Source organism: Panthera onca, chromosome C2 (assembly GCF_046562875.1).
Source record: "Panthera onca isolate mPanOnc1 chromosome C2, mPanOnc1 haplotype 2, whole genome shotgun sequence".
NCBI classification, from domain to species: Eukaryota; Metazoa; Chordata; class Mammalia; order Carnivora; family Felidae; genus Panthera; species Panthera onca.
The window spans coordinates 132,064,902-132,092,000 of NC_138347.1; the positions used below are offsets into that span (position 1 = coordinate 132,064,902).

General features: G+C 40.6%; 1 protein-coding gene across 1 annotated transcript in view; it reads right to left on the bottom strand.

Annotated features, from left to right (window-relative positions):
• The window catches only part of COL6A6 (collagen type VI alpha 6 chain), a 164,366-nt gene that overhangs the window by 15,899 nt on the left and 121,368 nt on the right, over nt 1-27,099 (bottom strand). The window contains exons 29-36 of the mRNA XM_078432352.2: nt 22,167-22,229; nt 21,062-21,097; nt 20,910-20,946; nt 19,009-19,020; nt 15,341-15,834; nt 8,319-8,415; nt 4,381-5,052; nt 1,139-1,232 (exon numbers count right to left, since the gene is read on the bottom strand). Of these exons, the coding sequence (XP_078288478.2) occupies nt 1,139-1,232; nt 4,381-5,052; nt 8,319-8,415; nt 15,341-15,834; nt 19,009-19,020; nt 20,910-20,946; nt 21,062-21,097; nt 22,167-22,229 (1,505 nt within the window). The remainder of the gene's footprint in view (nt 1-1,138; nt 1,233-4,380; nt 5,053-8,318; nt 8,416-15,340; nt 15,835-19,008; nt 19,021-20,909; nt 20,947-21,061; nt 21,098-22,166; nt 22,230-27,099) is intronic.

Below are 27,099 nucleotides of genomic sequence, written 5' to 3' on the forward strand. Positions count from 1 at the left end.
GGAGATAACAAACTGGTGATTTTTTAATTCTATCATTTTCTTCTACATTTAGTAGCAGCACATTCGATAAAAAAGAACTTTTACTATCCTCCTCCATTTTGGGGTCTCTATATAGACTTGTGGATTTTATTTTATTTTATTTTATTTTGTTTTATTTTATTTTCTTACTTACTGAGAGAGCATGCGCATGTGCACCAGTGTGTACGAGCAGGGGAGGGGCAAAGGGAGAGAGAGAATCTTAAGCAGGCCCATTCTCAGAGTGAGCCTGAGGCACAGCTCAATCTCACGACCATGAGATCATCACCTGAACAGAAATCAAGAGTTGGACACTCAACTGACTGAGCCACCCAGGCCCCCCTAGACTTGTGGATTTTAAAAACTCATTGTTATAATCCATTACCATTATTCTTTTTGATGTCAAACTGTCCAAAATTGGACCATTGGGAATCTTTTCAAGGTTGCTCCTTTGTCCTTTTCACGACACCGCTAGTTTTTGACTACTTCCTTGCTTTCTGGCATTATAAATATTTGAGGGACACACTGTACTTTCCCTGCTACTGCCTAGAATTAGCTGCTTATCTAAGAAACCATGGCTTCTTTGAGTGGGGAATGGTATTTAGAAACCAATATCCAGTCATTAGGTATGCTCATGGCCACTAAAGTGTCGCATTGTTTTTTTTTAATTTTTTTATGTTTATTTATTTTTGAGAGAGAGAGAGCATGAGCAGGGGAGGGGAAGATAGAGAGGGAGACACAGAATCCGGAGCAGGCTCTGGGCTCTGAGATGTCAGCACAGAGCTTGACGTGGGGCGCGAACCCACGAACCATGTGATCCTGACCTGAGTCAAAGTCAGATGCTCAAACGACTGAGCCACTGAGGCACCCCTCTCATTGGTTGTTTTATTTCAACATTTAGATTTTCCACTTTTAAAAATCGCTTGTTTTTCAGATCAACCTGGTCATTTTTGATTACCTCTTATTTCCTCAAATTATATTTTAATATCATGTAGCAATAGATTTTATCCAAATGGAATGGGGGAGGAGAAAGAGGAAGAAAAGGAAGAGGAAGAAACTATAGAGAATGAGGAGAAAAAAGGAGGGCACATTCATTTATCAAGTTCTATCAAGCTGAAAATACCTTTGCAACTGCTGTGGGGGCTGCTTCAGATCTGTAGAGCTGAATCTATTGCACTTCATTTTGAAGTTTATTGGTGGATATTTGTTGATTGCACCTAGGAAGAGAAAAATCTGTGATGAGTCTCTTATTCATGGTTATTGACATTACAGCAAACTGTTCTGTATGCAAAGCATCACTTCACCTTTGCAATATTCATAAAAGGAAGATACCAACTAAGGGGGCCATATGAGATGAAAGCAAGTTTCTCAGGGGAGTCTCTAAAACTGGGTTTAGAAAATACATCTCTGCTGAATTTATAGGTGGAGCATTCAACTTACTTTCCAATAGATGCCTTTAGCTGCCAAAGTTGGTCAAACACTAGAGGAGATATTATGAGCCAGTCCTAAAAGTCTGGTCTCTAATTAGCATGAACTAGTCAGAATAGTTATTTTTTATTTGCTCCTTTGCAATATCAAAATGCAAAGGGAAAGGGATATTCCCTTTATAGTTTCTGTATCATTAACAGTAACAATAGTGCCATCTTGGGTTTAATTCATTAGTGGTTCACTTCATTTGGAGGTATATTAATTTTTTATAATAACAAAGCATGCCTCTGCCCACACAATTGAAACATTTTTTAAAAATTTATTTTGAGAGAGAGAAAGAGAGAGTGAGCACGCATGAGCATGCCAATGGGGGAGGGGCAGAGAGAGAGGGACAGAGAGAATCTCAAGCAGGCTCCATGCTGTCAGTGCATGACCCGATGCAGGGCCTGATCTCATGAACTGTGAGGTCATGACCTGAGCCAAAATCAAAAGTCGGATGCTTAACTGACTGAGCCACCCAGGTGCCCCACACAATTTAAACATCTAGGAGCCATTTTTGATGGGACACTTAAAAAAGTGTATTATTTATTTCCTTGCAGCATTAAATTCAACAGACCTGGTAAACAATTCAATTTCTTCCTTGGTGATCAAGGGTTATTCTAAGTAGCAAGTTTGTCCTGGGTTGTGATACAGCACTGTCTCTAAAGCTGCTGTTGCAGACTGGACTGTGTGATTCTAGACTGAATGGCACAAGGCTATGATCTTTCTCCTCTTGTGCATCTGATTTTTTATCTTAGTTCTAAGCATCAGGTTGTTTAGCAATTTTGTTTCTCTTAGAAAATTTAAATCTGATGTGGACTGTGCTTGATGGCTACCTCTGTCACTGCATTAAGTAAGAGTCAGAAAGGGAGCCGCACTAGCTTCTCCAGGAGGGCAGTTACGGTGTCTGTTATGGTCGGTCGCTCCTTGGTAGGCTCCAAGTGGCCTGTGAGTGGCTCCGAGTAGGTACCTGATAAATATGTGTTGATGTTGAAGGAGTATGAATCCGTGGACTTGCGGTAAGATTATGTTAAAGCCTGTTTCAATTTCTACTTTTACTGCTATATTTTATTTTATTTTTTTTTTAATTTTTTTTCAACGTTTTTTTATTTATTTTTGGACAGAGAGAGACAGAGCATGAACGGGGGAGGGGCAGAGAGAGAGGGAGACACAGAATCTGAAACAGGCTCCAGGCTCCGAGCCATCAGCCCAGAGCCTGACTCGGGGCTCGAACTCACAGACCGCGAGATCGTGACCTGGCTGAAGTCGGACGCTTAACCGACTGCGCCACCCAGGCGCCCCGATTTACTGCTATATTTTAAAGATGGGTGGTTTCTAGACACTGAAGTTCTAGGAAAGTGGTGTATAATTGTGTCACAGTAGTGGCTTTCTGAAAGCACTTTACAGATCTTTCCCCTCCCCAAGTAATTCTTCTTAAAATATCTCTTCTCCTTTACCTAGGTGGTAATGGGGTGTTGTCGTTTATTTAATTATACAGCCTGGCTAATTCCCGTGAAACACCACAAAGAATTTTGGGGGACTGAGGAAAGAAATTTCATCTTAAATGGTCTTGCAATTTTTTGCCTCATAAAGAGTTTTTTGTTTGTTTGTTTGTTTGTTTGTTTTTTTACAAGATTCTCAGTCTTCTGATGTTTTCTTTGGCTTTACCCTTACAAATGCCTTGTAATTACTTTTTCAGAAGGATCCCCAGGCCCATTTCCCCCCTTTCTGTTCTCTAGCTTCTGTTTCCGATTCCTATTCCAAAACACATCCACATAAATTTTGTCCTGGGAGACTGCTTCTCCAGTGCTTCTCGAACCATAATGTGCATATGAATCACCTGACGATTTGATAAAAATGTACATTCTGGTTCAGAATGTCTAGAGTAGGGTCTGAAGTTCTGCATTTTTCACCAGCTCCCAGGTAATGCTGATAATGTAGGTCCTAGACTCACATTTGGAGAAGCACAGGACTAGAGGACACAACGTCAGTACCGCCACCAATTTCCCAAGGTTCCTCGTGCCTCACCTATATGGGAGTAGACAGTCTTTGCAACCTTAACTTGTCTCATTGTGTAATGTCAGTGACAAGTTCGAGACACAATCAGAATCTCCCTGAAGCTACACTGGGGGGTGTTCTTCAGCCTGTGTGTTCATTTTTCTTTATCTGAAGTCTAAGGGTTCATTCACCATGAAAATGTTCAGAAATCTGATTGAGTACTTTTCAACCTCCAGAGCCATTAGGACATGGCTTCTTATTACCCATTCCATCGCATACAAAGTGAACTGCATAGTTTCAAGGCAAAATGATTCCAAGAAATACAGCCCATGTTTCCTTTTTATAGGCACCAGTTACACTAATAGCTGGCATCATAAAAAGTCATTAACAAGGCTGAGAAAGTTTTGCAAGGATGCATGTTTCACTCTGGCAGGTAAAATGGTATCTCCTAATACCTCAAACCTCTGCCTTTGGAACTTGTCAAACAGCAAAGTCGAGAATTGTTCAATTATTCTTTGGCTCTTGCGTTCGGTGTGTTAACTGATGAAGCTTTCCATTGAAGGGCAGTGTGTTAATGTTACATGGCAGGGATTTCTACCTTATAGCTAAAGTCCAGGCTGTGACTATATTGCTCTGTGCAGACAGATGTGTGAGCAGCTGCTTGTTATGATTGCTTCTCCATGGGAACCAGAGGCATAAAAAAGATGAGCCAGAAAATTCAATGCTAGAAATCAGAGGTTTCCTCCCTCTACCACCCATCATTACCAATTTTCCTTTCTGACCTTGCAGTGCCCTTGAAGACAGAGGTTTCCAGGAATACATGTCAGTTCATCAACCGTTCTTTTGGGAATACCAAATATACTTGTAATGTGTAAAAAAAGAACAGATTTTACGACTTACGCCTGATTGAGTTTACAAAGGACCTCACAAACTTCACACTGTATCTGTGGTCAGGTTTATGAATTCGGCCAAGCTGGACCAAGTGGTGATCCAAAGGATAGCTGGCTAAATCTTCCAGTTCCTTGTCATTCCAAGCGGGGCCAAGGGAAAACACAAATAGGGCATAACCTTGACATTTGGCTCTCAAGGATTCTTTCTTTAAGGCTTCCCTGTCCAAGTGACTGGTTTCCCCAGCAGATATCACAAATATGACTTTGTTTCTTCTCATATTGGGTGTATTTAAAAAGACATTGTCCAGGGTCCACTGTAAGGCATGACCAATGAAAGCGTCTCCGTTTAGTTGTTGAACTGATTCTTCCAAGTGCCTCTTCATGAGGCGTTTACTGTTGTAGGTGGTAAGGTTGAACTCCGTTCTAACAGGACTCTTCTGAGTGTTGGGGAGGAAGTTGGGGGGAGCATGGCTTAACAGGGCCACCCGGTCTCCAGTGACAGAGGTCTCAGGCTCGGAGGTGATCTCAAAGTGATCTAACAGTGCTCCCAGAAAGTGTCTTATGTCTTCAAATTCAGCACTTCCCACGTGGCGGGAGCTGTCCAGAAGGAAAGCAGCATCCACGTACGACTGCACAGGGGGTGGTCTGGCTTGATCGCAAAAAGCATCCGGCTTGCATATATCTGCAGACCAAAAGCCACGTAAGGTTACTAAAACAGACTGGACAGAAAAGATAGCATCTTAAATATTTTAACACTTGGGAACTACATAATCTTTGATATTAAAATAGTTACTAAATACCTTTGGTATCAACAACAGAAGATTTCCTAGTACATAGTTGGCATCTATATTTAAAAGGTACAGATTTTATACCCAGCCGGTGTCTTGAATTCCATTCACTAAGGCAGTTTACTTTTAAAACTGAGGCTGCTTTGGACAGAAGCTTAATCTTGGCTGTATTTTAAGTTTATAAAGATTGAAGTAGACAGCTTATCTCATATAAGAGTATACCTTATCATAACATAAAAGCTAATGATCTCTCTAGATAGACAAGATACAGGTTAAACCAATGGCCCTTATCATTATTCTCACACTGTTCTACAATGAAAAGTAGTCTGCTCAAAAAGAGTGCAAAAAAGCAATGAATCTTTTACTTCAATTTAAATAAAGGTTTGTAATTCAAAGTCTATCTGGGTGTGGACATTAAGGACAAAGTTGGAGCTCACGTTTGTATCTCCATTGTGCTCATTAGTTGAGAGCTCAATACATGTGTGTTAAATGAAAATAAATACTGCGTATTAATGGACTTTCATAAAATATGGGGCCATTTTAATACATATGTATATCTCATTTAAAAAAGAACGTGTAGTAATAAAAGCAGAGAGTGAATTTCATTGAATCTGAACACAATGAACATTCAGAGGAATAAAAACAGATTTGGAAGTGGAAGGATCTTAGAGGTCACCTAGTCTCGTTATACAGAAGAGACTGGGGGTAAGAGGGTACAATCGTTCTGCCAAACAATACCCTAATGGTTCGAGAAGTTCCTACATATGAAATCAGGGTTTATTGTGAGAGACAAGGCCATGTGGTGTGGCAGCAGCAGGGAGGCCCCTTGGCCTGAGAGCCAGGATGTCTTACTGTGCCCAGTAGCAAACATGCTGTGTGTCCCTACCCAAGTCACCACTGGGCTTCAATTCTGCACACTTGGGTGGGTCATATTTGTCCAAAGAACCCTTCCAGGGATGACCTCTGCAATCCTGAGGTTTTCAGTAATAGTAGACGGTTAAGGATGAGAATGCCTCTTTGAAAACTCAACAGAAGAAAGAGAAACGGAATAACCAGCATGTGGACAGCTGGCACTTAGAAATAGGTCCGGGGCACGAATCAAAGCAGTCAGATGAAAGGTTAATAACCAGAATGCAGATCCTTGGGGACGTAGCAAACTTCCTAACTTCAGTCTTGCTCACAGTCTCCATAAAGATGTGGCTTTGCACAAGTTATGTTACCCTTACTGAAATTCAGTAAAATTTTACGACCACGTTTAACGGTCAGATGACAGAACAGTCACCCGTGTGCAAGGCCGTTTCTAAAATCAGAGACAGCAGGCTGTCCATTTGCTCAATTTTGTGGGGGTTTTTAATTGCAGGAAACTACAGCCAAAATATCTTCGCTTATATGCCTAGGAGACAAAACAAGGATTTGAGCCAAGAAATGGGGCCAAAACCTATCTCCAGTCACACATGTACAACTTCTGGCTGTGCACTATACCAGCACACGTGGTAACTGACATGTCTGAAAGCTCGGCCGAGAGCTGGGGCGGGAAGCCTCTCCCCACAGCACAATTAGCACTGCGGCTGCATTGAGTAGGAAGCCAGTGCCTGGCCAACCCCGTGCCAGAGGGAGAGAGGGAGGGAGAAGAGAAGAGAAGAAGAAAGCCGGAGAGTGAGGGGGAAAGGAGAGAGAGGGAGGGAGAAAGGAGGGAGACCGGGAAAGGGTGAGAAAGGGAGGGGAGAGAAGGAGAAAATGGAGGGAGAAGGGGAGAGAGAGGGGGATCGTGGGGGGGGGCAGAGGGAGAGAAGACAAGAGGGAGGAGGGGGAGGGAAGGGAAAGACACTAATGAGTAGAGAGAAACAGAGGGGAAGACAGAAACAGAGGTGTGTGTGAAGAAGTTCCACTTCTCACTCAGAGTTACCTCCACACTGTGAGGTCATTTATATGGAAGCATTATTAACATGTCATTGACACACATAGAGGAGGAGAGGAATGAAGCATTTTCTTCAAGGCCAAATACCAAGTACCGGGGAGAATAATGGGATCTCTGCTACTCATCAATGGCAGCGTGGTGAAGCCATCTTTCTTGGGTCTCCTCTGGCTCTGCTTCCCTGGGCAAATGATCTCACCTCTCTAAGACTCATTTTCCTTATCCGTAAAATGTAGATAGTAGTAGTTCAAATGTCTCAGGGTGCTCATAAGGATGGGATGAAACAACGAAAAGAGTGCTTGGAACAGGGGCGCCTGGGTGGCTCAGTCAGTTAAGCGGCCGACTTCGGCTCAGGTCATGATCTCGCGGTCCGTGAGTTTGAGCCCTGCGTCGGGCTCTGTGCTGACGGCTCAGAGCCTGGAGCCTGTTTCACATTCTGTGTTTCCCTCTCTCTGACCCTCCCCCGTTCATGCTCTGTCTCTCCCTGTCTCAAAAATAAATAAAACATTAAAAAAATATTAAAAAAAAAAGAGTGCTTGGCACAGAAGAAGCACAACAGCTTCAGTATCAACCATCGTCAGCACCGCCACCAACGTTACACAAAGCAATAAAAACAGTGCACAGCTCACAATAAATGTCTGGTAACTGTCACAAATCACACCCACCGGGGATGGCAGCGGCTTCCACGGTCTTCCTAATTATCAGTGCACTCAAATTATGAGCACACTCACCTACAGGTCTAGCCACTGGCCACTTCTCTAGCTGGGCCTGCAGACTGAGCATAAAACACAACAACGGATAAACCAGCATGGCAACTCACTTTGATGCCTCTTTGCAATGAGAAATGCACAGATTTGTACTCGTTTCCACTTATACTGTAAAGCATTTCTTTGGGGTTGTGAATGTTTGAGATTTAGAAGACACGTAAATTTACTTCATAGCATGAAAAACTTGGCAATGAGACAGGTTGAGTTTTTCTAAAAATCATTCCTGTTTCTGGGAAGCTGCACAAGTGGAGAGGCCTGGAATGCAGTTCTCCTACTCCGATACGTGGGAGGAGACCCTGCTCGCTGGGGTTCCATCTGCGGACAATGCAGCAAGAGGAGGTGAGCGCAGAGCCCCAGGGAAATTTTGCCGAGGCCACTCGCATCCCTGCTGCTGCCAAGTTTCAGCCACTCGCGCGCCAACGGTGACTCAATGTGCTTAACAGGCCTGATCAAATTATGTTCTCTCTGTGGGTCTTACCATAGCAGAAAGTGCACCGCTGGAGTCTCTCTAACGTTGGCGTGTAGTCGGTCCCGGATGGAACCATTATAACTTGGAATGTGCCAGTGTCATCAATCTGCAAGAAGCAGAAGCAAGAGAAAGAACAGCTTAGTGGGCGGGCCTGCAAGAACCTCCCGGCATTGTTCAGAGCACTGAGATCTTTTGAGTAAAATCAGAGAATGCACTTTACAACTGCCTCTGCGTTCTCATTAATGAGCCAGGCGTGGAAGCTGGTGTTGCAGACCCAGTTCCACATCCAGGCAGCTCTCCTCTGAACCCCTTCCAATTTAGTCCCATTGTCAGTAACCTCCCTGGGGAGTTTGAGACTGGAGAGCAGGGAGAAAATAAGGAGGCTTCAAATAATTAAGAATAATTAGCTTGTCAGTTAACCGATTCACAGATCCATTGACAGCTGAGGGGAAAGTATGGGTACAGTCATATCTAATGCCTGAGAGATGGGAAAGCCATTTCCCTACTCTTTCTCAGGGAAGTTTCCTGCCCATACTTTATCCACGAAGGTAGCACTTTGCCAGCCATGGTTAAGTCGGGGAGACTCCATCGCTCTGCAGAGCAGACTGCACCAGGGATGGGCCTCTGAGCCAATCAGATCCATCCTCTCAGGCATTTGGAAGTGGGGCCCTGAGAGCAGCGAGTCCCCCTCTATGTTGGTGGCAAACGCTAACAGAGCTGTAGGTAGGCCATGTTCTATCTGAGGAGCGATGGGAAGGAAATGAGGGAAGTGGGCAAGAGGAAAGGAAGTGGCGCTCTCCCCGAGGCTTAGCTTTGTTTCTGCCCATCTTTTATTCTGCGTAGAAGGGATGGAGAAATCTGTGCTCACCAGAATTCCTCCCTAGAAGTTAGAATTCTTTATGGGCAAGTCAAATTTCACCGGAAGTAAGAGGCGGTTGCCAAGCACATTTAGAGGGAAAACCTTCATGGCAAAACAAAGCTGAGACTGAGGTTTTCCCGCTAAAAAAAAAAAACGGCCTTCCATTTCAGAAGGGAGGACTAGCTCATCACTCAGCTTGATACCATTATGAGAAATTTCCAAAAGGGAGGGCACAGTCCATGTGCTAAGGATTGCAGGCCTATCATTGCATGTTATCAGAGCATCTGCTTCCAAGTCCTGCTGCATGTGCCTGCACGGGTCCCAAATTTCACACTGGACTGCTGAACTCTCAGACAAATCAAGATTTAGAAAAGCCATGATAATTATGAACAAACTAGCGTTTTAAAAGATGGCCCCCAAGTAAAAATTCATTGCCACTAAATTGTTGAGTTCTGTTCTTAAAATAATAAATAACAGTTCAAGTGTAGGGAGGTACATCTGAACAGATCAGACAGAAGAAAGAAAAAGAGGGCAAAAGGAGAAGTAGTAACATAATTTCCTTTCTGTAACACCAGGTAATGGTACTGGGTTCTCACAAACTTGTATACATGCCTCCATTTTTAGCTTTTCTACACAACCCTGTTTAGCTCCATCCTCTAAAGGTAGCTCCATGAGGGTGAATCTTCTGGTTTTCCATTTTACTCTTATATCTCTGTAGGGTAGGATAGCACCTGGTATATAGGAGCTGCTCACTAAGCATCTGCCAAATGAATGACCCCTGGCCACAATTCTGACTTCTGTTTGCATCTCTAATTCTTTGTCTACTCAAGAGGTGTTTAGAGCTAATGCTGCTCATATTTAGGTGGCTCATTGTCAAGAATCTGAACTTCATTGGCGCTCTTTTGAGATAAATTCCTTCAAGATAGGAGCAAAGATGGGGTGCCTGGGTGGCTTAGTTGGCTGAGTGTCTAAATTTGGCTCAGGTCATGATCTCACAGTTCATGAGTTAGAGCTCTGCATTGGGCTTGCTGCTGTTAGTATGGAGCCTGCTTCAGATCCTCTGTCCCCCTTCTCCCTGTTCCCATCCCGTTTGCTCTCTCTCTCTCAAAAAAAAAAAAAAAAAAAAAAAAAAAAGATTCTCTCTGCCCTTCTCCCCTGCTAGTACTCTCTCTCTTTCTAAACAAAAAAGAAAAGAAAGGAGAAAAGAGTCTGTAGGTGATTTGGGTAGGAACTCTGAGTGAGATTAATACTCAATATAAAAACGAGCCAACCAAGTCTATTTTCTCAAGTTACATACTGTGCACCTACCTTTGAGTAGGTGGTGGAATTGTGTTTATTTAAGTTTATATCACAAGTACTATCAATTACTCGTGTTAGGATATTATCTCATGTTTTGTGACTAGATAAAGCCAAGGAATTAAGAGATACAAATTTAACCATAAAATAAATAAATCATGGGATGTAAAATACAACATAGAAGATAAACAATAATATTGTGGTAACTTTGTATGATGACAGATACTACACTTGCCATGGTGAACATTTTGTTCCATATATATATATATATATATATATACATATATTGAATCACTATGTTGTACACTATGTTGTACAACCTGAAACTAAAATAATGTTAATATCAATTGTATATAAAAATTTAAAAAAAAATTTTAACTATAAAGATGCCTGAAAAAAGGAGACACAGTAATCTCCAATTTCCAACAAACCAAGAACAGCATATGACTTCTAAACTTTTCAAAAGTAGAAAGTAACCTTTTCTCCAAAACATTATATGACAGCATTTGCATAAATATTAATACTGTTGCTATAGGACTTTCTTTTCTTTTCTTTTTTTGGGGGTGGGGGTGGGGGAGGGGAACAACCAAAGGCAAGCCTTTTAGCAGTTACTTTCCTAGATTACTGGGAACCAAAATCTAAACTCTACAGCTTTATGCAAGTACATAATAAAGTTCAGATACTAATGAGTCTTTCCAATGTGTAGAATAGTTTTTAAATCTTTTAACAGACAAACTTACAATCATGTGCAAAATGATATAAAAAAGAGTTGGTAGCCATAATAACATAGCTTTGGCATATAATATTTCATAGGTGAATGAGAAACAAAGGACAAGTAATAACTGACACCACAGAAATACAAAGGATTAGAAAACTATGAAAAATTATGTGCCAACAAATTGGTCAAACTAGAAGAAATGAATAAATTTCTAGAAACATACAACCTTCCAAAAGTGAATGAAGAAGAAAGGGGAAATCTAAACAGTCTACCTACTAGTAACCAAACTGAATCAGTAATCAAAAAGCTCCCCAAGAATAGTCCAGAACCAGACTGATTCACAGATGAATTCTACCAAATATTCAAAGAAGAGTTAATATCTATTCTCCTCAAGTTATTCTAAAAACAGAAGAGGAAGGAAAGCTTCCAAATATATTTCCTGACACCAAAACCAGACAAAGACATCACAAAAAAAAAGAAGAAAAAAAGAACACTATATGCTAATATCTATGATAAACATACACACAAAAATCATCAACAAAATATTATCAAACTACATTCAGGAAAAAAAAAAAGGGAGCTTACCAAAAGCAAAACAGAAAATCAGACAAAAAATTAATGGAGGGGTGCCTGGGTGGCTCAGTTGGCTGAGCATCTGACTCTTGGTTTCAGCTGAGGTCATGATCTCACCATTTGTGGGTTACAGTCCTGTGTTGGGCTCTGCACTGGATATTATCTCACTGACAGCTTGAAACCTGCTTGGAATTCTCTCTCTGTTCTACATCTCTCAAAATAAATAAACATTTACAAAATTAAAAAAAAAAACAAAACCAAGACATTAAAAAAAAAATCACTCACCATGCACAATCAAGTAGAATTTATTCCAGGGACACAAAGATGGTTCAGCATTTGCAAATCAATGTATCACATTAATAAAACAAAGGATAAAATTATATGATCATCTCAATAGATGCAGAAAAAGCATTTGACAAAATTTAACATCTGTTCATGGCAAAAACTCTCAACAAAGCAGGTTTAGAGGAAACATACCTCAACGTAATAAAGGCTATATATAAAAACCCCACAGCTAACATCATACTCAATGATGAAAACCTGAGAGCATTTCTGCTAACAGAAACAAGACAAGGATGTCCATTCTCACCACTTTTTATTCAACATAGTACTACAAGTCCTAGCCACAGCAATCAGACAAGAAGAAGGAACAAAAGGCATCCAAATTGGTAAGGAAGAAATAAAACTGTCACTATTGGTAGATGACATGATACCATATACAGAAATCTTAAAGACCTCACCAAAAAACTACTGGAATTGTTAAGTGAATTCAGTAAGGTCACAAATACAAAGTCAATGTACAGAAATATGTTACATTTCTATACACCAATAATGAAGCAACAGAAAGAAATTAAGAAACCAATCCCATTTACAACTGCACCAAAAAGAATAAAATATCTAGGAATAAACTTAACCTAGGAGATGAAAGACTTATACCCTGAAAACTACACAACACTGATGAAAGAAATTGAAGATGACACAAAATGTAAAGACATTCCATGCTCATGGACTGGAAGAACAAATATTGTTGAAATGTCCACACTACCAAAAGCAATCTACAGATTCAATGCAATATCCATCAAAATACCAACAGCATTTTTGGGGCACTTGGGTGGCTCAATCGGTTAAGCATCTGACTCTTGATTTCCACTCAGGTCATGGTCTTGTGGTTCATGAGTTCGTGACTTACATCAGGTTCTGTGTCAACAGTGTGGAACCTGCTTGGGATTCTCTCTCTCCCTCTCTGTCCCTACCTGCCTCTCTCTCAAATAAATAAATAATCTTAAAAAAATTAAATAAAAATACCAACATCATTTTTCACAGAACTAGAACAAATAATCTTAAAATTTGTATGGAACTACGAAAGACCCCAAACAGCCAAAACAATCTTGAAAAAGAAAAACAAAGCTGGAGGTATCACAATACCAGATTTCAAGTTATACTGAAAAACTATCATAATCAAAACAGTATGGTACTGGCACAAAAACAGACATTTAGATCAATGGAATGGGACAGAGAGCCCAGAAACATACCCATGATTATATGGTCAGTTAATCTTTGATGAAAGAAGAATATGCAATGGGAAAAAGTCTCTTCAACAAATGATGTTAGGAAAACCGGACAGCAACATACAAAAAAGAATGAAACTGGACCACTTTCTTACACCATACCCAAAAATAAACTCAAAATGGATCGAGGACCTAAAGGTGAGACTTGAAACCATAAAAATCCTAGAAAAGAGGATAGTCAGTAATTTCTCTGACATTGCCATGTATTCTTTTTTTCTGGATATGTCTCCTGAGTCAAGGGAAGCAAAAGCTAAAATAAACTATTGAGAGTACATCAAAATAAGAAACTTCATCACAGTAAAGGAAGCAATCAACAAAACTAAAAGGGGACCTACTGAATGAGAGAAGTTATTTGCAAATGACATATTTGATAAAGGATTAGTTTCCAAAATATATCAAACAACTGATACAACTCGACACCCCCCAAAACAAAGAATCCAATTCAAAATGGCCAGAAGACATGAACAGACATTTCTCCAAAGAAGACATCCAGGTGGCCAGCAGACACATGAAAATATCACGCATCAGCAGGGAAATTCAAGTCAAAACTACAATGAGATATCACCTCACACCTGTCAGAATGGCTACACCCAAACCTTAAGAAACAACGAGTGTTGGCAAGGATGTGTGGAAAAAGGAACTCTTGTGCATTGTTGGTGGGAATGTGAACTGGTGCAGTCACTGTGGAAAACAGTATGGAGGTTCCTCAGAAAGTTAAAAATAGAACTACCCTACAATACAGTAATCAAACTACTGGGTATTTACCCAAAGAATATGAAATCACTAATTCAAAGCGATGCATGCACCAGTATGTTAACTGCAGCATAATAATGCCAATTTATGGAAGCAGGCCAAGTATCCATTGATAGATGAATGGGTAAAGAAGATATGGTATATATATACAATGGAATATTATTCAGCCATGAAAAGAATGAAATCTTGCCATTTGCAACATGGATGGAGCTGGAGATTATAATGCTAAGCAAAATACATCAGTCAGGGAAAGACAAATGCCGTATGATCTCACTCATGCTTGTAATCTAAGAAACAAAAACAAACAAACCAAGGACAAGAGACAAACTAAAAAGAGACTCCTAACTATAGAGAACCAACCGGTGGTTTCCAGAGGAGAAGGGTGGGGAGATGGGAGAAATGAGTGAAGGGGATTAAGAACACACTTACGATGAGCACTGAATAATGTGTAGAATTGTTGAATCACTGTCTTGTACATCTGAAACTAATATACCACCGTATGTTAACTATCTTGGAATTACAATAAAAAACTTAGTAAAAAAAAATAAGTTCACATCACAACAAATGATTTTATAATTATGTATGGTGAAATGTTAACTAGGTTTACTCTGGTTATCTTTTCACAATATACACAAATATTAAATCATTATGTTGCACACCTATTAGCTAATATGTTGTATGTCAATTTACCTCAACAAAGGTCCTCTTAATCCCAAGTGGTTTATTTAGGAATGTCACACAGTAAGATTTTAATTCCCAACCTAAGAAGCTATAATCACTAGGATGGCTTTTCTTTCATATAATTGGGATATTTATGATTGGTGAAGTTATAAAATCGCTCAATTGGTTTTCATGGTACAGCAACTGTTGTTACTCTGGCCACATAAGTGACATCAATGAATGTTTACTGGCCTTCCTGATTGAGCAGCTTTACACCCAGCGGCAACTCAGAATTTCTTGGAGAAGCACTAGAATAGCAAACCTGGGTCCAAATCGTGACACTGTCACGTCTTAGCCATGTGAACCTGGGCATACAGATTTAGCCTCTCCTGGCAGTTTTCTCCTTGATGAAACGGGAATAGCAAGGATACCTATGTCATACATACTACTTGTGAAAATTAAACAGGATAATGCATACAAGGGGCTTAGCACGTTCCTGGTACATAGAAATAAATAGTATAGCTCAATACTTTTTTACGGAGGCTTCTGAATTTAGGCAAAAAAAAAAAAAAAAAAAGTTATGTGAAAGGCTTAACCATCTCACCGCAAATGCACGCTTGATGGAGGGCACGTTGCTGAAAGCGATCACGACCGGAATGATGTCAAGGGCACCGAACTCCATAGTGGCCGCGGCAATGGTCTGGGCATCAGTAGACTGACCGCTGCTGAAGAAGGTGGCGATCCTTCGGGTGTGCGCCCCTGGCAGCGTTCGCTTGAAGACATTCCTGGAGATAAACCTCATCGCTTTGCCGATCTCCCTGCTGTCTGAGGACCTCTCGTAAGGAATAGCTTCAATCTTTCTGAGGAGCTGGCTCTTCTTGTAGGCGTCTGAGAAGCGGATGAGGTGCCGGGCGTGGGAGCTGTAGGTGAGGACGGCGATGCGCGCGCCCACCGGGCAGCTGTTCTCCCGGACCCTGACGCCCCTCACCAGGGATGACATCAGCTCCTTCATGCGCTCAAACTCCTGCCTGGTGACATCCCGGGACTGGTCCAAGGCAAACACCAATTCGGTGGGATGCACGGGGCATTCTGGTTTTCCTAAGAGGCAAGAACATGTTCCTTACATAGCATGCTTAGTTAAAGAAAAATACAGAGAGAGCAAAGAAATTTTAAATGTTAAATACATAAATATTTAAACATTAAATAAGCATTAAATGCTAAAATGAGCAGCTGAAATACTAAATATTTTCATCTTGAATAAAAATGCTATTTTAAAAACTGAATTTGCCCTTCTAAATACAGCGCAAGAGAAAGTCTACCATTCAATTTGAGTTTTTATGCAATTTTTAAGTTAATGACCAAATTCCTCCTAAATAATAAAAAGCGCATGATATGTTTATTGCTAGAACTTTTTACACAGTTAGATAAACAAAAACATACATCTTTTTTAACTTAATAAGGAAATGTAACGGGTTAAAACAGGAGTGGGTCCAAAAGCTCTGTTAATTATTTCAGAGAGATTGGAAGTGTCCATTGGAATAGACATGCACTATATAGAAGAGACGATCAGATGTGGAGAGTAGGAACCACACAGACACCTTAGAGCCCTGGCCCAACTACGCACTAGCCAAGTGACCTTGTCCAGGTGACTGGTCTTCTCTGTGCCTCACTTTGCTCATCTGTAAAATGCTGTCCTAAGATCTGCCACTGCATAGCCCTGTGTTGAGGATTAAATAAGTCTACACAGGCAAAGCACTTAGGAAAATGGTGCCTGCCATGTAATAGGTGCTCAATTAATGTTAGCCGTTAGTATCACAATTATTATTACAGGCTTTTTCATTGTGAGAACTATATCACTTAACACAGGGAGGAAAGCTTTCACTGATATATTTTTATTTCACAGTTGAAAAGGCAAGTTTCATCAATAAACATACCTTATTACACAGAGAAACGGAATCATTAAACTTGAATGTTCAATGTTAATTTCAGATTTATTTATTCATCTCCATTCATTCATTCTAATGAATCCCAGTACCCTGCACTTATCACAGTTGGCAATTTATATTTGTCTGATTATCTGATTAATGTTTTCCTCTCCATTAAGTGTGGAGATAGGGATTGTGTCTCTCTTGATCTGCCAGATTATTTGTTCCTGTCATTTATTAGGGTTCTAATAAATATTGGCTGAATGAAGAAGAACCAAACAAAGAACATTTCTTTTGCAACAAGTACAGCCATAACAACAAAACCTTAATAATGCGGGAGATGCCTGGTGGTAAAAGGGATGCAGGTTGGTAAAAGGATATCACAATGATGCACTTCTCTTAGAGAGGTGCCTCCTCTGGTTCAGATGCCAGCAAGTCAAATTCAGAGACAATAAATGTAGCACGAAGGCCACCAGCTCTTTGTAAGAGCTCAGAAACTCAGACCTGCTGGGGCTGGCCTGGGCTGGTCAAGGATCAAGTTCTCCTCTGTGAGGAGCTGGGCTTAGCCCCCACCTTGGTGCTAGATAATTATCTCTTTCTGGTCCTGGACTCTGTGACTTTACAGGCTAAAGGACCAGTAAGAATAAACATTTTACCTCAACTCAAAGTGTGAATCGCAGTGGAAACAGGACATGATTTATTAGTCTGAGTCTAACTTAGAAGGCTGAGCAGATGTTTAAAAAAAAAATGAAGTCAGGTCAACTTTGCAATAAAAAATGAATGGAAGTATGCCTCAACATGAACGTGGTTCTTCCAGCTTCTTGTTTGGGCTGTGATTTGCATATGGAAACAACACAACAATAATACAGCTTCAGGTATAATACAGAGATAAAAGGAAAAAAAAAAAGATTCACAGTACTAGGCTGAAATAGGAAAAAATTCAAGTGTTCAGGAAAAAACACCTAAAAGGTAATTCAACTTGCAAAATACATGTTCTGAAATCCAGCAAGCTGTCAGGAACCAGAAGATCGTGAAAAACACTGGGCTGGATAGTAGTGGAACCTAGGAGGCCCTCCCTCATCAAGGCACGGATGGCCACGTAGAGACCTAAGGTGGTTCTGTAGCCACACACATGTACACTGATGGCTGCTGATTAGCACAGAGCAGGCGGTGAGGAGGAGCAAGACAAGTCAAACCACTGACATGTAACTAAGGCACAGCAATGGCAGCCCTCTCCAGGCCACCACCACATTTGACTGACTACCACAACACTCTCCTAACTAGTCCTCTGGCCTTTAAACTTATCCTTTCCTAGACTCTACTCTTCCATAGTGGTCCAAATAAGCTTTAAAAATTCATTCATCAGCTCATGTTCCTCCCTTCAATACTTCCAATAAACTCTTTAATACCCTCCCATGTCAATGTGAATACAATCCAGCCTCCTTATCCGAGCCTAGAAAGTCCAACTTGATGTGGCTTCTGCTTACTTCATTTTTTCACATGCCAGTCTCCCCCTCCCTCCCTATATCTCAGGCACACTGGACTTGTGTCAGTTCCTAGAAAATGCCTAGGTCTGTCTGTCGTGTATCATGGTCTCTGCATTTGGTTCTTTCTCTTGGCTCTTATAAGCTGGCCTTCTTTTTATTCTTTAGTCCAAACTCCAATGTCACTGCCTCAAGGAGGAGCTCTCCATACTAAAGCCTTTTTCCCATCCCCTAACATTCTTCTGTGACAGAGCATCCTGTTCTTTATCTCTTTCACAGCAACCTTTGGATTCCGTATTTCGTGCACGTGTTTATCATCTGGACCCTCTGCTAGAATGGAAGCTTCTGAAGGCAGGAATTATGTCCATCTTATTCAGCCCTGTGTCCCCAGTACCTAGCACATAATAACACTTTCAATAAATATTTGTGGAGTGACTGAAAATGCAACTAGAGGGCATGGGTTGATGGGTTTATACATAAGGTATACGGTATAAGGGTGTAAGAGGGTAGTTGCCTACTACATCTTAATTCTTAACCACTAGATTACAGAGACAATAGACAGAGAAAATGAAGGGAGGGAGACTTATTATTACCAAAAAACCCTACTGGTAAGGTTAATGGTAATGTTACTCATTAAAATATTAATTAAAAGATCAAACAACTTGGTTGAGAAACAGCCGGGAGACTCAGCTAAAGCTGAGCGATTTATTGGAGGCGGGTCTGTGCTACCAGTATGAGGCAGCAAAGGCAGCTCAGATAAAATTTATATCATTTGGCAGGCAACACTTTGTTTTAACTCGTCTTTCCAGACGTATGACATTTTGGAGCTTGATTATAACTTGCTGTAAATAAAGATTACTTACCATGGCTGCCAGCTGGGGAAGAAGAACAAAGGAGACTGGGTTATTATTTGGTAGAACAGAGTTCAGTACCGTGTAGGGAAGTCATGGCAGTAGAAGCTCTGCCCTGTGTGCTTTTTGCAGATGACTCAAACATCAAGGCAACAGAAAAAGTTTGGAGAAAATGCAGACGGATCCCAGCATCTTGGCAAAAACAAGATGGGAGAAGCGGGACAATATGCAGTCATAAATCAGCAGCCTGCAGCCAGCTGTCAGAGGGAAAGAACCTTTGCCTGGGAAGGAACATTATACTACAGAGAGGCACACAGAATTTGGAAAATTAAAAGGTCCTAACCCTCTTTAATTTTTTCCCCATGTGTGCATCTATAGGTGTTAATTTTATGTATAGACACACATATGAGTGTACAAATATGTATTTGTGTGTGTGTGTGTGTGTGTGTGTGTGTGTGTGAACATCAGAGGTGGATTTACTCTGAAGTAGATGAAGCATAAATAAGCTTTAGGTCTGCACTGTCCAATATGGAAGCCACTAGCCACATGTGACTATTTACATTTGAATTAAAGTTAAATGAAACAAATTCAGGTTCTCAGTAGCACTAACCATCTTTCAAGTACTCAAAGTCACAGGTGGCTAGCGGCTACTGTATTGAACAGTGTGGTGAAACACCTCTATCGCTGCAGAGAGTTCCGCTCGACCGTGCTGCTTGTAACTTCTCACCTTTCACTTGCATGGCACAAGACCCTGAGAAGGGACCTAGCCATGTGTTCATGTGATCATGTGCTTCTAGAAGAGGCAGAAGTCACTGGTCGTGATTTCCTTTCCTGTTCTAAACCACACTTTCTTTGGACATAATTTTGTACCTACTTTTGGATTTATAATTTTGTATTAAGCCTCTCAAATTGTAAAAGATTGGGCATCACACTTGGATCTACCTTTGAATCATAATGGTTCACATGGCTCCAATGTTAAAAAGCCCACTGTGTTAATTCAGCCCAAAGCAACTGGCCTTCATGATCTTGTATATTTTGATTCTCATCATGGATCGTTCTGTTATGGTACCAAAAGGGAGAGTTACGATCAACACTGCATTCAAAGGTTTAAAAAGGCAATGTCATTGAGACCAAGGCTCTCTGCAGAAACGGGCTCTAGTTTGTCTATTTTTCTTCCTCAAAATACCTTGAAGGAATTTTTCAGTCATAGTGTTTATTTGGGAAGTCATTGCATATTTGTAGATGAACGCCAAATAGTCAATTCTTTACTCATCTTGTACCTGGAATTCCTTTAATGGTGCTAACATATATTTTTATAGAAGAGGCTGCTATTAGGGCCTTAAAGCAAATTCAAAAGAGCATTTGCCAATCAAAATGCATTTTCCGCTTTAAAAATTTTGAAAGAGAAAACATATGTAGGCAAAATGAATAATTTTATAAGCAAATCAATCATTCCAACTAAAAGTAATCAAGCATCCTTTCCAGAAAAGAAGTAATAAACAATAAACCAAACTAAATGCTCCCACCCATCAGGACACCCTATTATGACAGCTAGCTTCCACAACAGATGAACTCAATCCTGTGTTACTGTCAGGTATTAATCATCTTTAAAAGTTCAGTGTTACTCTCCACTGATTGATTTCACCATCGGTAGAGTTCTGACCTCCTATCTCAATTTTCCCTAGGTTAAAAGCACTAGATAGATTATTAATTAGTGCTTGCGACAGGTTCCAAAAGACATGATGGCGGTCAAAGAAGGAGTTATGTCTATGCTGACTCAAAATATATGCAGTGGCATCTGTAATTTTAAGAGATTGGCTGGTAAAGTGTCTCAATTCTGAGGGCATAATTCACTGCTCTTCTTCTATGAATGCTTTGACAACTTGGGTGATCAATTTAAGCAGGGTACTTACGGCTGTGGTCCCGTACATACTGAATGAGCTCACACGTCTGCAGTTCAAAAATAAAACAAAGAATTAACTGACTGACTGCCAGGTCTTCAAGTCTAAAAATAAATAAACTTAATGAAGTACAGAGCATTTTGTTGGAATCGGGAGATACATACGGAAAATGAAGCCAATCCTCTGGCCCCTTTCACACCCTAGGAAACAAAAGAAATGTGGTCTCATTGCTCCACACACACATCAGTAGCCAGAATGTGCATTACCCTCAGAAAGTGAAATTTTCTAAAGTTTTTATTCTTAAGTTAGAGGGGAAAAAGGAATACGTGTAGGAGGATCGTCATCACCAAGTTAAGAGTAACATTCTAGGGGAAATAAATTGTAAGCAGCAACCTTGATGAACACAAACCTCCAAAGGCCACCTTCCTCCAGCCCCATCTCTGGACAACAAGGGTCATCTAGAATCTAAGGATGAGCTGAAAACTTAACGTGGGCATGGAGAGCTGTGGAGCAGGTTTACGGCTTAGAATTAGACAAGGATGGACTATCCATTACAGCTGCCCGTCCTTAACGGAGGTTCAGACTTCCTTAACTCTGTGCTTTGCCTTGGCTACCAAACAGCTGAACTGAACCTTCCTCTGTTCCCATCTTTGGTTGGATGACAAAGGGACCAGACTCAAACCGAACATCTGGAAAGGTAATCCCAACAGTGTTCCAAAAATGAATGAATATACATATATATAGAACTGCCTGGATTGGGAAAAGAACAAAGTGGAACTGGTTTTAATTTCACCTATTCAATTCCATCTTAGCAACAGGAAGAGTCTGGCTACTCTCAAAGAGAGACACCCAAGGAAAAACGCAATGAAGCCCCACCCAAACTCCTGGCAAAAATAAGTTCCATGTGAATGCAACTTTGATCATTTATTCCCTGTTTATTAATTTCCTCCCACTTCCCTTCATTCACTAACCACTTATTGAATATAAGAGGACAAGGATTGGGCAAATAAATTCACTGACAACTGGGAAATCACATTTTAGTCCAATACTTTTCATTTCCTCGCTCAAAATCCCCTCAGCTCACAAGAAATGGCAACTGATTTTTAATCAGCATTACCCCCTCCTATCTCAAAGCACATAAATGTGGAAAAGTAGTGAAAATAGTCACCAAGGTGCAAAGACAGAAAGCATACACATTTGGACAATGAAGACTCCATGCACTTTTTATTTAGAAAAGGATCTGATGTCATTTAGGACTTTTCAACTTACCTTGCGTCCAGGAGGTCCTGGCTCCCCAGGGGATCCCATCTCTCCTGGAAGCCCAGCGGATATCTCAAAGCAGAATTTGTTTATTTTAAAATTATATTTATACATATACGTATAGGTGTCTGTTGTTGTGTTTTAAATGTCAAAGACAATACGCTTTTATTTTAGAACACAGAGATTTCCGAAAAACACACAAAAGGAAGAAATCTTTAGCAATTGTTTTGCTCCCAAATAATCCTTGTTAACATTTAATGTCTTTTCTTCTAGTCTTTGACTTTTTTATTCTTTTGGTATTTTTATATGGTTCCATATACATATATTCTTTTAAAATCTAATTTTATACTCTTTCCCGCTATCTTTTAAACTAAATGTATCTCTGGAAATTTTCATGTTATTATTTTTTAAATCACTTTTCATGGCTGCATAATATTTCATCACACAACCATACCATGATTTCTTTCATTTGTCCCTTATTATTGGCATTTAGGTTTGTGGTTGTTGTAATAAGCTACACCACTACAGAATTATATATGCAATTCTGATTATTTCGTTAGGGAAGATTGCTAGAACTGGAATTGCTGGATCAAAGGAGATATTTTTATCTAAATGAGATGGTAGATGACAACAAACAAATCAAAAACCCAGAAACACAAAAATTTAAATATAAAAACCTTGAAACAAGAAGAAAATGCTTAAAATGTGGCTGCAGATATTTATCATAAAATAATGAATAACAGCTGTAATAAAAACAATTGATGTTGGCTACTCACTACATGCCAGGAATTTTTCTGTGTGCATTTAACAATATAATTTATCGTAAAGAAGGCTAGAATTTAATTTAAAAATTAGGGCAACATTCCTTAGTTCATTCAACATGCCAAGGGATTTACAATCTTCATAGGAATGAAAAAATGAAGTTGTCTAAAATCAACTTAATTTTTACAAGCATTGTCTAGGAAGCAGGGAATAACTGTTGATGTCCTTTGGGTATTCTACAGTGTGTTGGGTTGAGTGAAAAAAACTTGCTGATCGTATTTACTTTAGAACATACAGATTAGCCTCTCAGGGTGGGGAGGGAAATGGCAGATTGAACATATGCATTTACACTTCTGCTCCCTCTCAAAGTCGCATTAAAATGATAGTAAGTAGATTTTTTTTTAAGGCCAAAAAATAAAAAAAATAAATTAAAAAAAATGGAGAGAATGAGAAAGAAGACAATAGCCATAAACCTTCAGAGGCTAGAAAGCAGATGTGTTAAGTTTTAAATGACTTAGCTGATCTGAAAAGGCTGTATCCTAAGCCAGCAGCAGGGAAAGCCAAGAACCCCTGTGTTTTATAACACACTTCTAGAAGGCTCAAGAATTGGCAGCACCTGGTACCTCCAAAAGTGGAGGTGAAAGGGAGGGGTGAAATAAGGAGGACTGGTTGCAAATCAGTTTAGGAATCCCCCAATCTCCTCTCTATTGTCTACAGTTGGGTGAATATCCTTTTTTCCACTCCAACAACAGAGGCAAAACTGAGGTATCTGCACCAGGGAACTCCAGAGTTGAGAGACAACGGTACAATCCTACAAACAGGGCAATTCAATTAAAGTATGTGAAATAGATATGAGACCCTTCACGTTTCCTTTTCCATGTGGCTTCATGAAAGCTACAGTCAGACCTTCATCTTCAGGCAGGAAACTGAAACAATCTTCTCAGGGGAATGTGACTAGACAAAGAAGACCTAAGATATCGATATCAGAGGTCTGGTGAGTAAAGAACTAACTTAGCCAGATCACTCTTCAGTAAAACTTGTAGTTGACCAGCTCTATCAATGTCTTTGGGGCTTCCAATTAGCCTTTTGGTCTTCAATTCTTAAATAGGAAGAGATAGCCCATTCTCCAGACATGCTGGGAATAGAGATCAAAACAGAAAAACACAAACTGTAGGAAAAAGACTATGCTGGGCAAAGAAGACTGTAAAAATACTAATTTATATCCTCAGAACGATAAGAGAAGATGTTTCAGCTATGAAACAAGGGAGGATAGTATAAAACATATTTAGAGAACAAAAACAAGCTCTTGAAAATTAAATCATGAAGGGAACATTGTAAAATAATGTCAAAGAAATCTCGCAGAAAGTAGAGCAAAAAGACAACCTGAAAAATAGGAGAGAAAAAAGAGATAAGGGGCAAAGGGATTGCCATTTTTTTCCCATCAGAAGCCTTGTAAAATTATATTTGACTCTCTAAATCAGTGGTTCTCAACTAGGGAGAATTTTGTGCCCTTCAAGGGAGAGATTTGACAATGCTTGGAGACATTTTTGGCTGTCATATTGGGGCAGGGTAGAGAAGGGCAGTGCTACTGGAATCTAGTGGGTAGAGGCCAGGGATGCTGGTAACCATCCTATAATCCACAGGACATCCCCAACAGCTAAGAATTATGCAGTCCAAAATGTCAATAGTGTTGAGGTTAAGACACCCTACCTTAAAGTATGTACATGTGTCAACCTGATTAAAAAAATAACCACACAAACACACATATAAACACAAAATAAAATAAGATAGGTTAAAAAATCATGGCAAAGTAAAAGAAAATCCTTCAGTTAGGGGAAAAAAAAACAAGATGAAAATTTAGAAAACTAAAAATGTAATCATTCAAAGAAAGCTGAAGAGGCACTCACAATTTAAGACAAAACAACCAATCAAAACTTCAGCTTTTTCAGAAGGAAAACCTGGAGGTTTTCAGTGTTTAAACTTCAACTTCAAATACAGAAATATTCACATAGATATGGGAAAAGCAGCTTGGCAGGTGAAATAATAAATTACAAACAGTGATGAATTGTGGGGAAAAAAAGAAATTCAAGTAATCAGAGTCCAAAAGAAAAAGTTCACATGCTTCCCACTGGTTCATTGTTTTATAAAAATGATTAATGTGGCATTGGGGGACAAGAACCCAACAAACAGCTGAACTTGTTAGCATGCTTCCAATGTTCAAGAGTAAACTATTTCATTAAAAAGCTAAGGGAAAGGATCCAGAGATATTTCAATGCAGATGACATGTGGATTAATTTGCAAGTCTTTCTAATTATTTTTCTAATTATATCAGTCATTTATATTTGAGAGCCTAATGTTTAAAGGATAGTCATCCAAAAACATGTATGAGGAAAAGAATTATAGCTGAGATGCAGTCCTCTTAGGAGTAGCAGGATGGAGGGAAAGAGCAGTTTCTTTATTTTATCCCTAAAACCTATATAAATAACATCTACACAGGCAAGATATGTCCAAGATGGTGTCATGGTTAGACCCTGAACTTACCTCCTCCCAAGGGCATACCAAATCTACACCTACCTATAGAGCAATCTATTCTGAAGAACTGAGGGCTGACTGAACATCTGTACAACAAAGGATAGAGAGACCACAAAGAGAATGGCAGGAGAGATGGAAGAGAGACAGAAACCACAGAAAACCCACCCCTGAAGCCATGAACTGCAGTGCTATAAACATTCTCCAGGATAGATTACATTAGGCCATTAAACAAGTATCAAAAAATTTAAGAAGACTGTAATTATATCAAGCATCTTTTCTAATCACGATGGGATGAAACTAGAAATCAATCGCAAGAAAACTGGAAAAAAACATAAATATGTGGAGGCTAAACAACATGCTATTAAACAACCAATGGTCACTGAAGAAATCAAAGAGGAAATTAAAAAAAATATATACCTAGAGGGAATCCTGGGAAGATGGCGGCGTAGGAGGATGCTGGGCTCACCGCGCATCCTGCTGATCACTTAGATTCCACCTGCACCTGCCTAAATAACCCAGAAAACCGCCAGAAGACTAGCAAAATGGAGTCTCCGGAGCCAAGCGCAGATGAGAGGCCCACAGAAGAGGGTAGGAAGGGCAGTGAGGCACGGTGCGCGCTCCACGGACTGGCGGGAGGGAGCCGGGGCAGAGGGGCGGCCTGCCGGCTAAGCAGAGCCCCCGAGTCCGGCTGGCAAAAGCGGAGGGGCCGGACAGAGTGTGTTCTGACAGCAAGCGGGACTTGACATCTGGAAGGCTATAAGCTAACAGCTCTGCTCGGAGAACCGGAGGGCTGGAGGACAACGGGAGGGAGAGTTGTTGAGCCCCGGACGACAGAGCTCAGCTTGGCGGGGAACAAAGGCGCCAGCGCCATCTCCCCCGCCCATCCCCCAGCCAAAATTCCCAAAGGGAACCAGTTCCTGCCAGGGAACTTGCTTGCACTGCGCAAACACCCAACGCTGTGCTTCTGCGGATCCATCCCTCCGGGGGGTCTGACTCCCTCCCGGTGCCGCAGGGCCCTCCTGAAGCGGATCTCCAAAGGAAGAGTGAGCTGAGCCTGCCCCTCCCACCCCTGTGCACCTTGCGGATCCACCCCAGCTAATACGCCAGATCCCCAGCACCACAAGCCTGGCAGTGTGCAAGCAGCCCAGACGGGCCACGCCACCCCACAGTGAATCCTGCCCCTAGGAGAGGGGAAGAGAAGGCACACACCAGTCTGACTGTGGCCCCAGCGGTGGGCTGGGGGCAGACATCAGGTGTGACTGTGGCCCCGCCCACCAACGCAAGTTATTCAAGACAGCACAGGGGAAGTGCCCCGCAGTTCCCCACCACTCCAGGGACTACCCAAAAGGACAAAACGGAAGAATTCCCCTCAGAAAAACGTCCAGGAAATAACAACAGCTAACGAACTGATCAAAAACGATTTAAACAATGTAACAGAAAGTGAATTTAGAATAATAGTCATAAAATTAATCGCTTGGCTTGAAAACAGTATAAAGGACAGCAGAGACTCTCTTGCTACAAAGATCAAGGGACTAAGGAACAGCCAGGAGGAGCTAAAAAATGCTATCAATGAACTGCAAAATAAAATGGAGACAACTATGGCTCGGATTAAAGAGGCAGAGGAGAGAATAGGTGAACTAGAAGATAA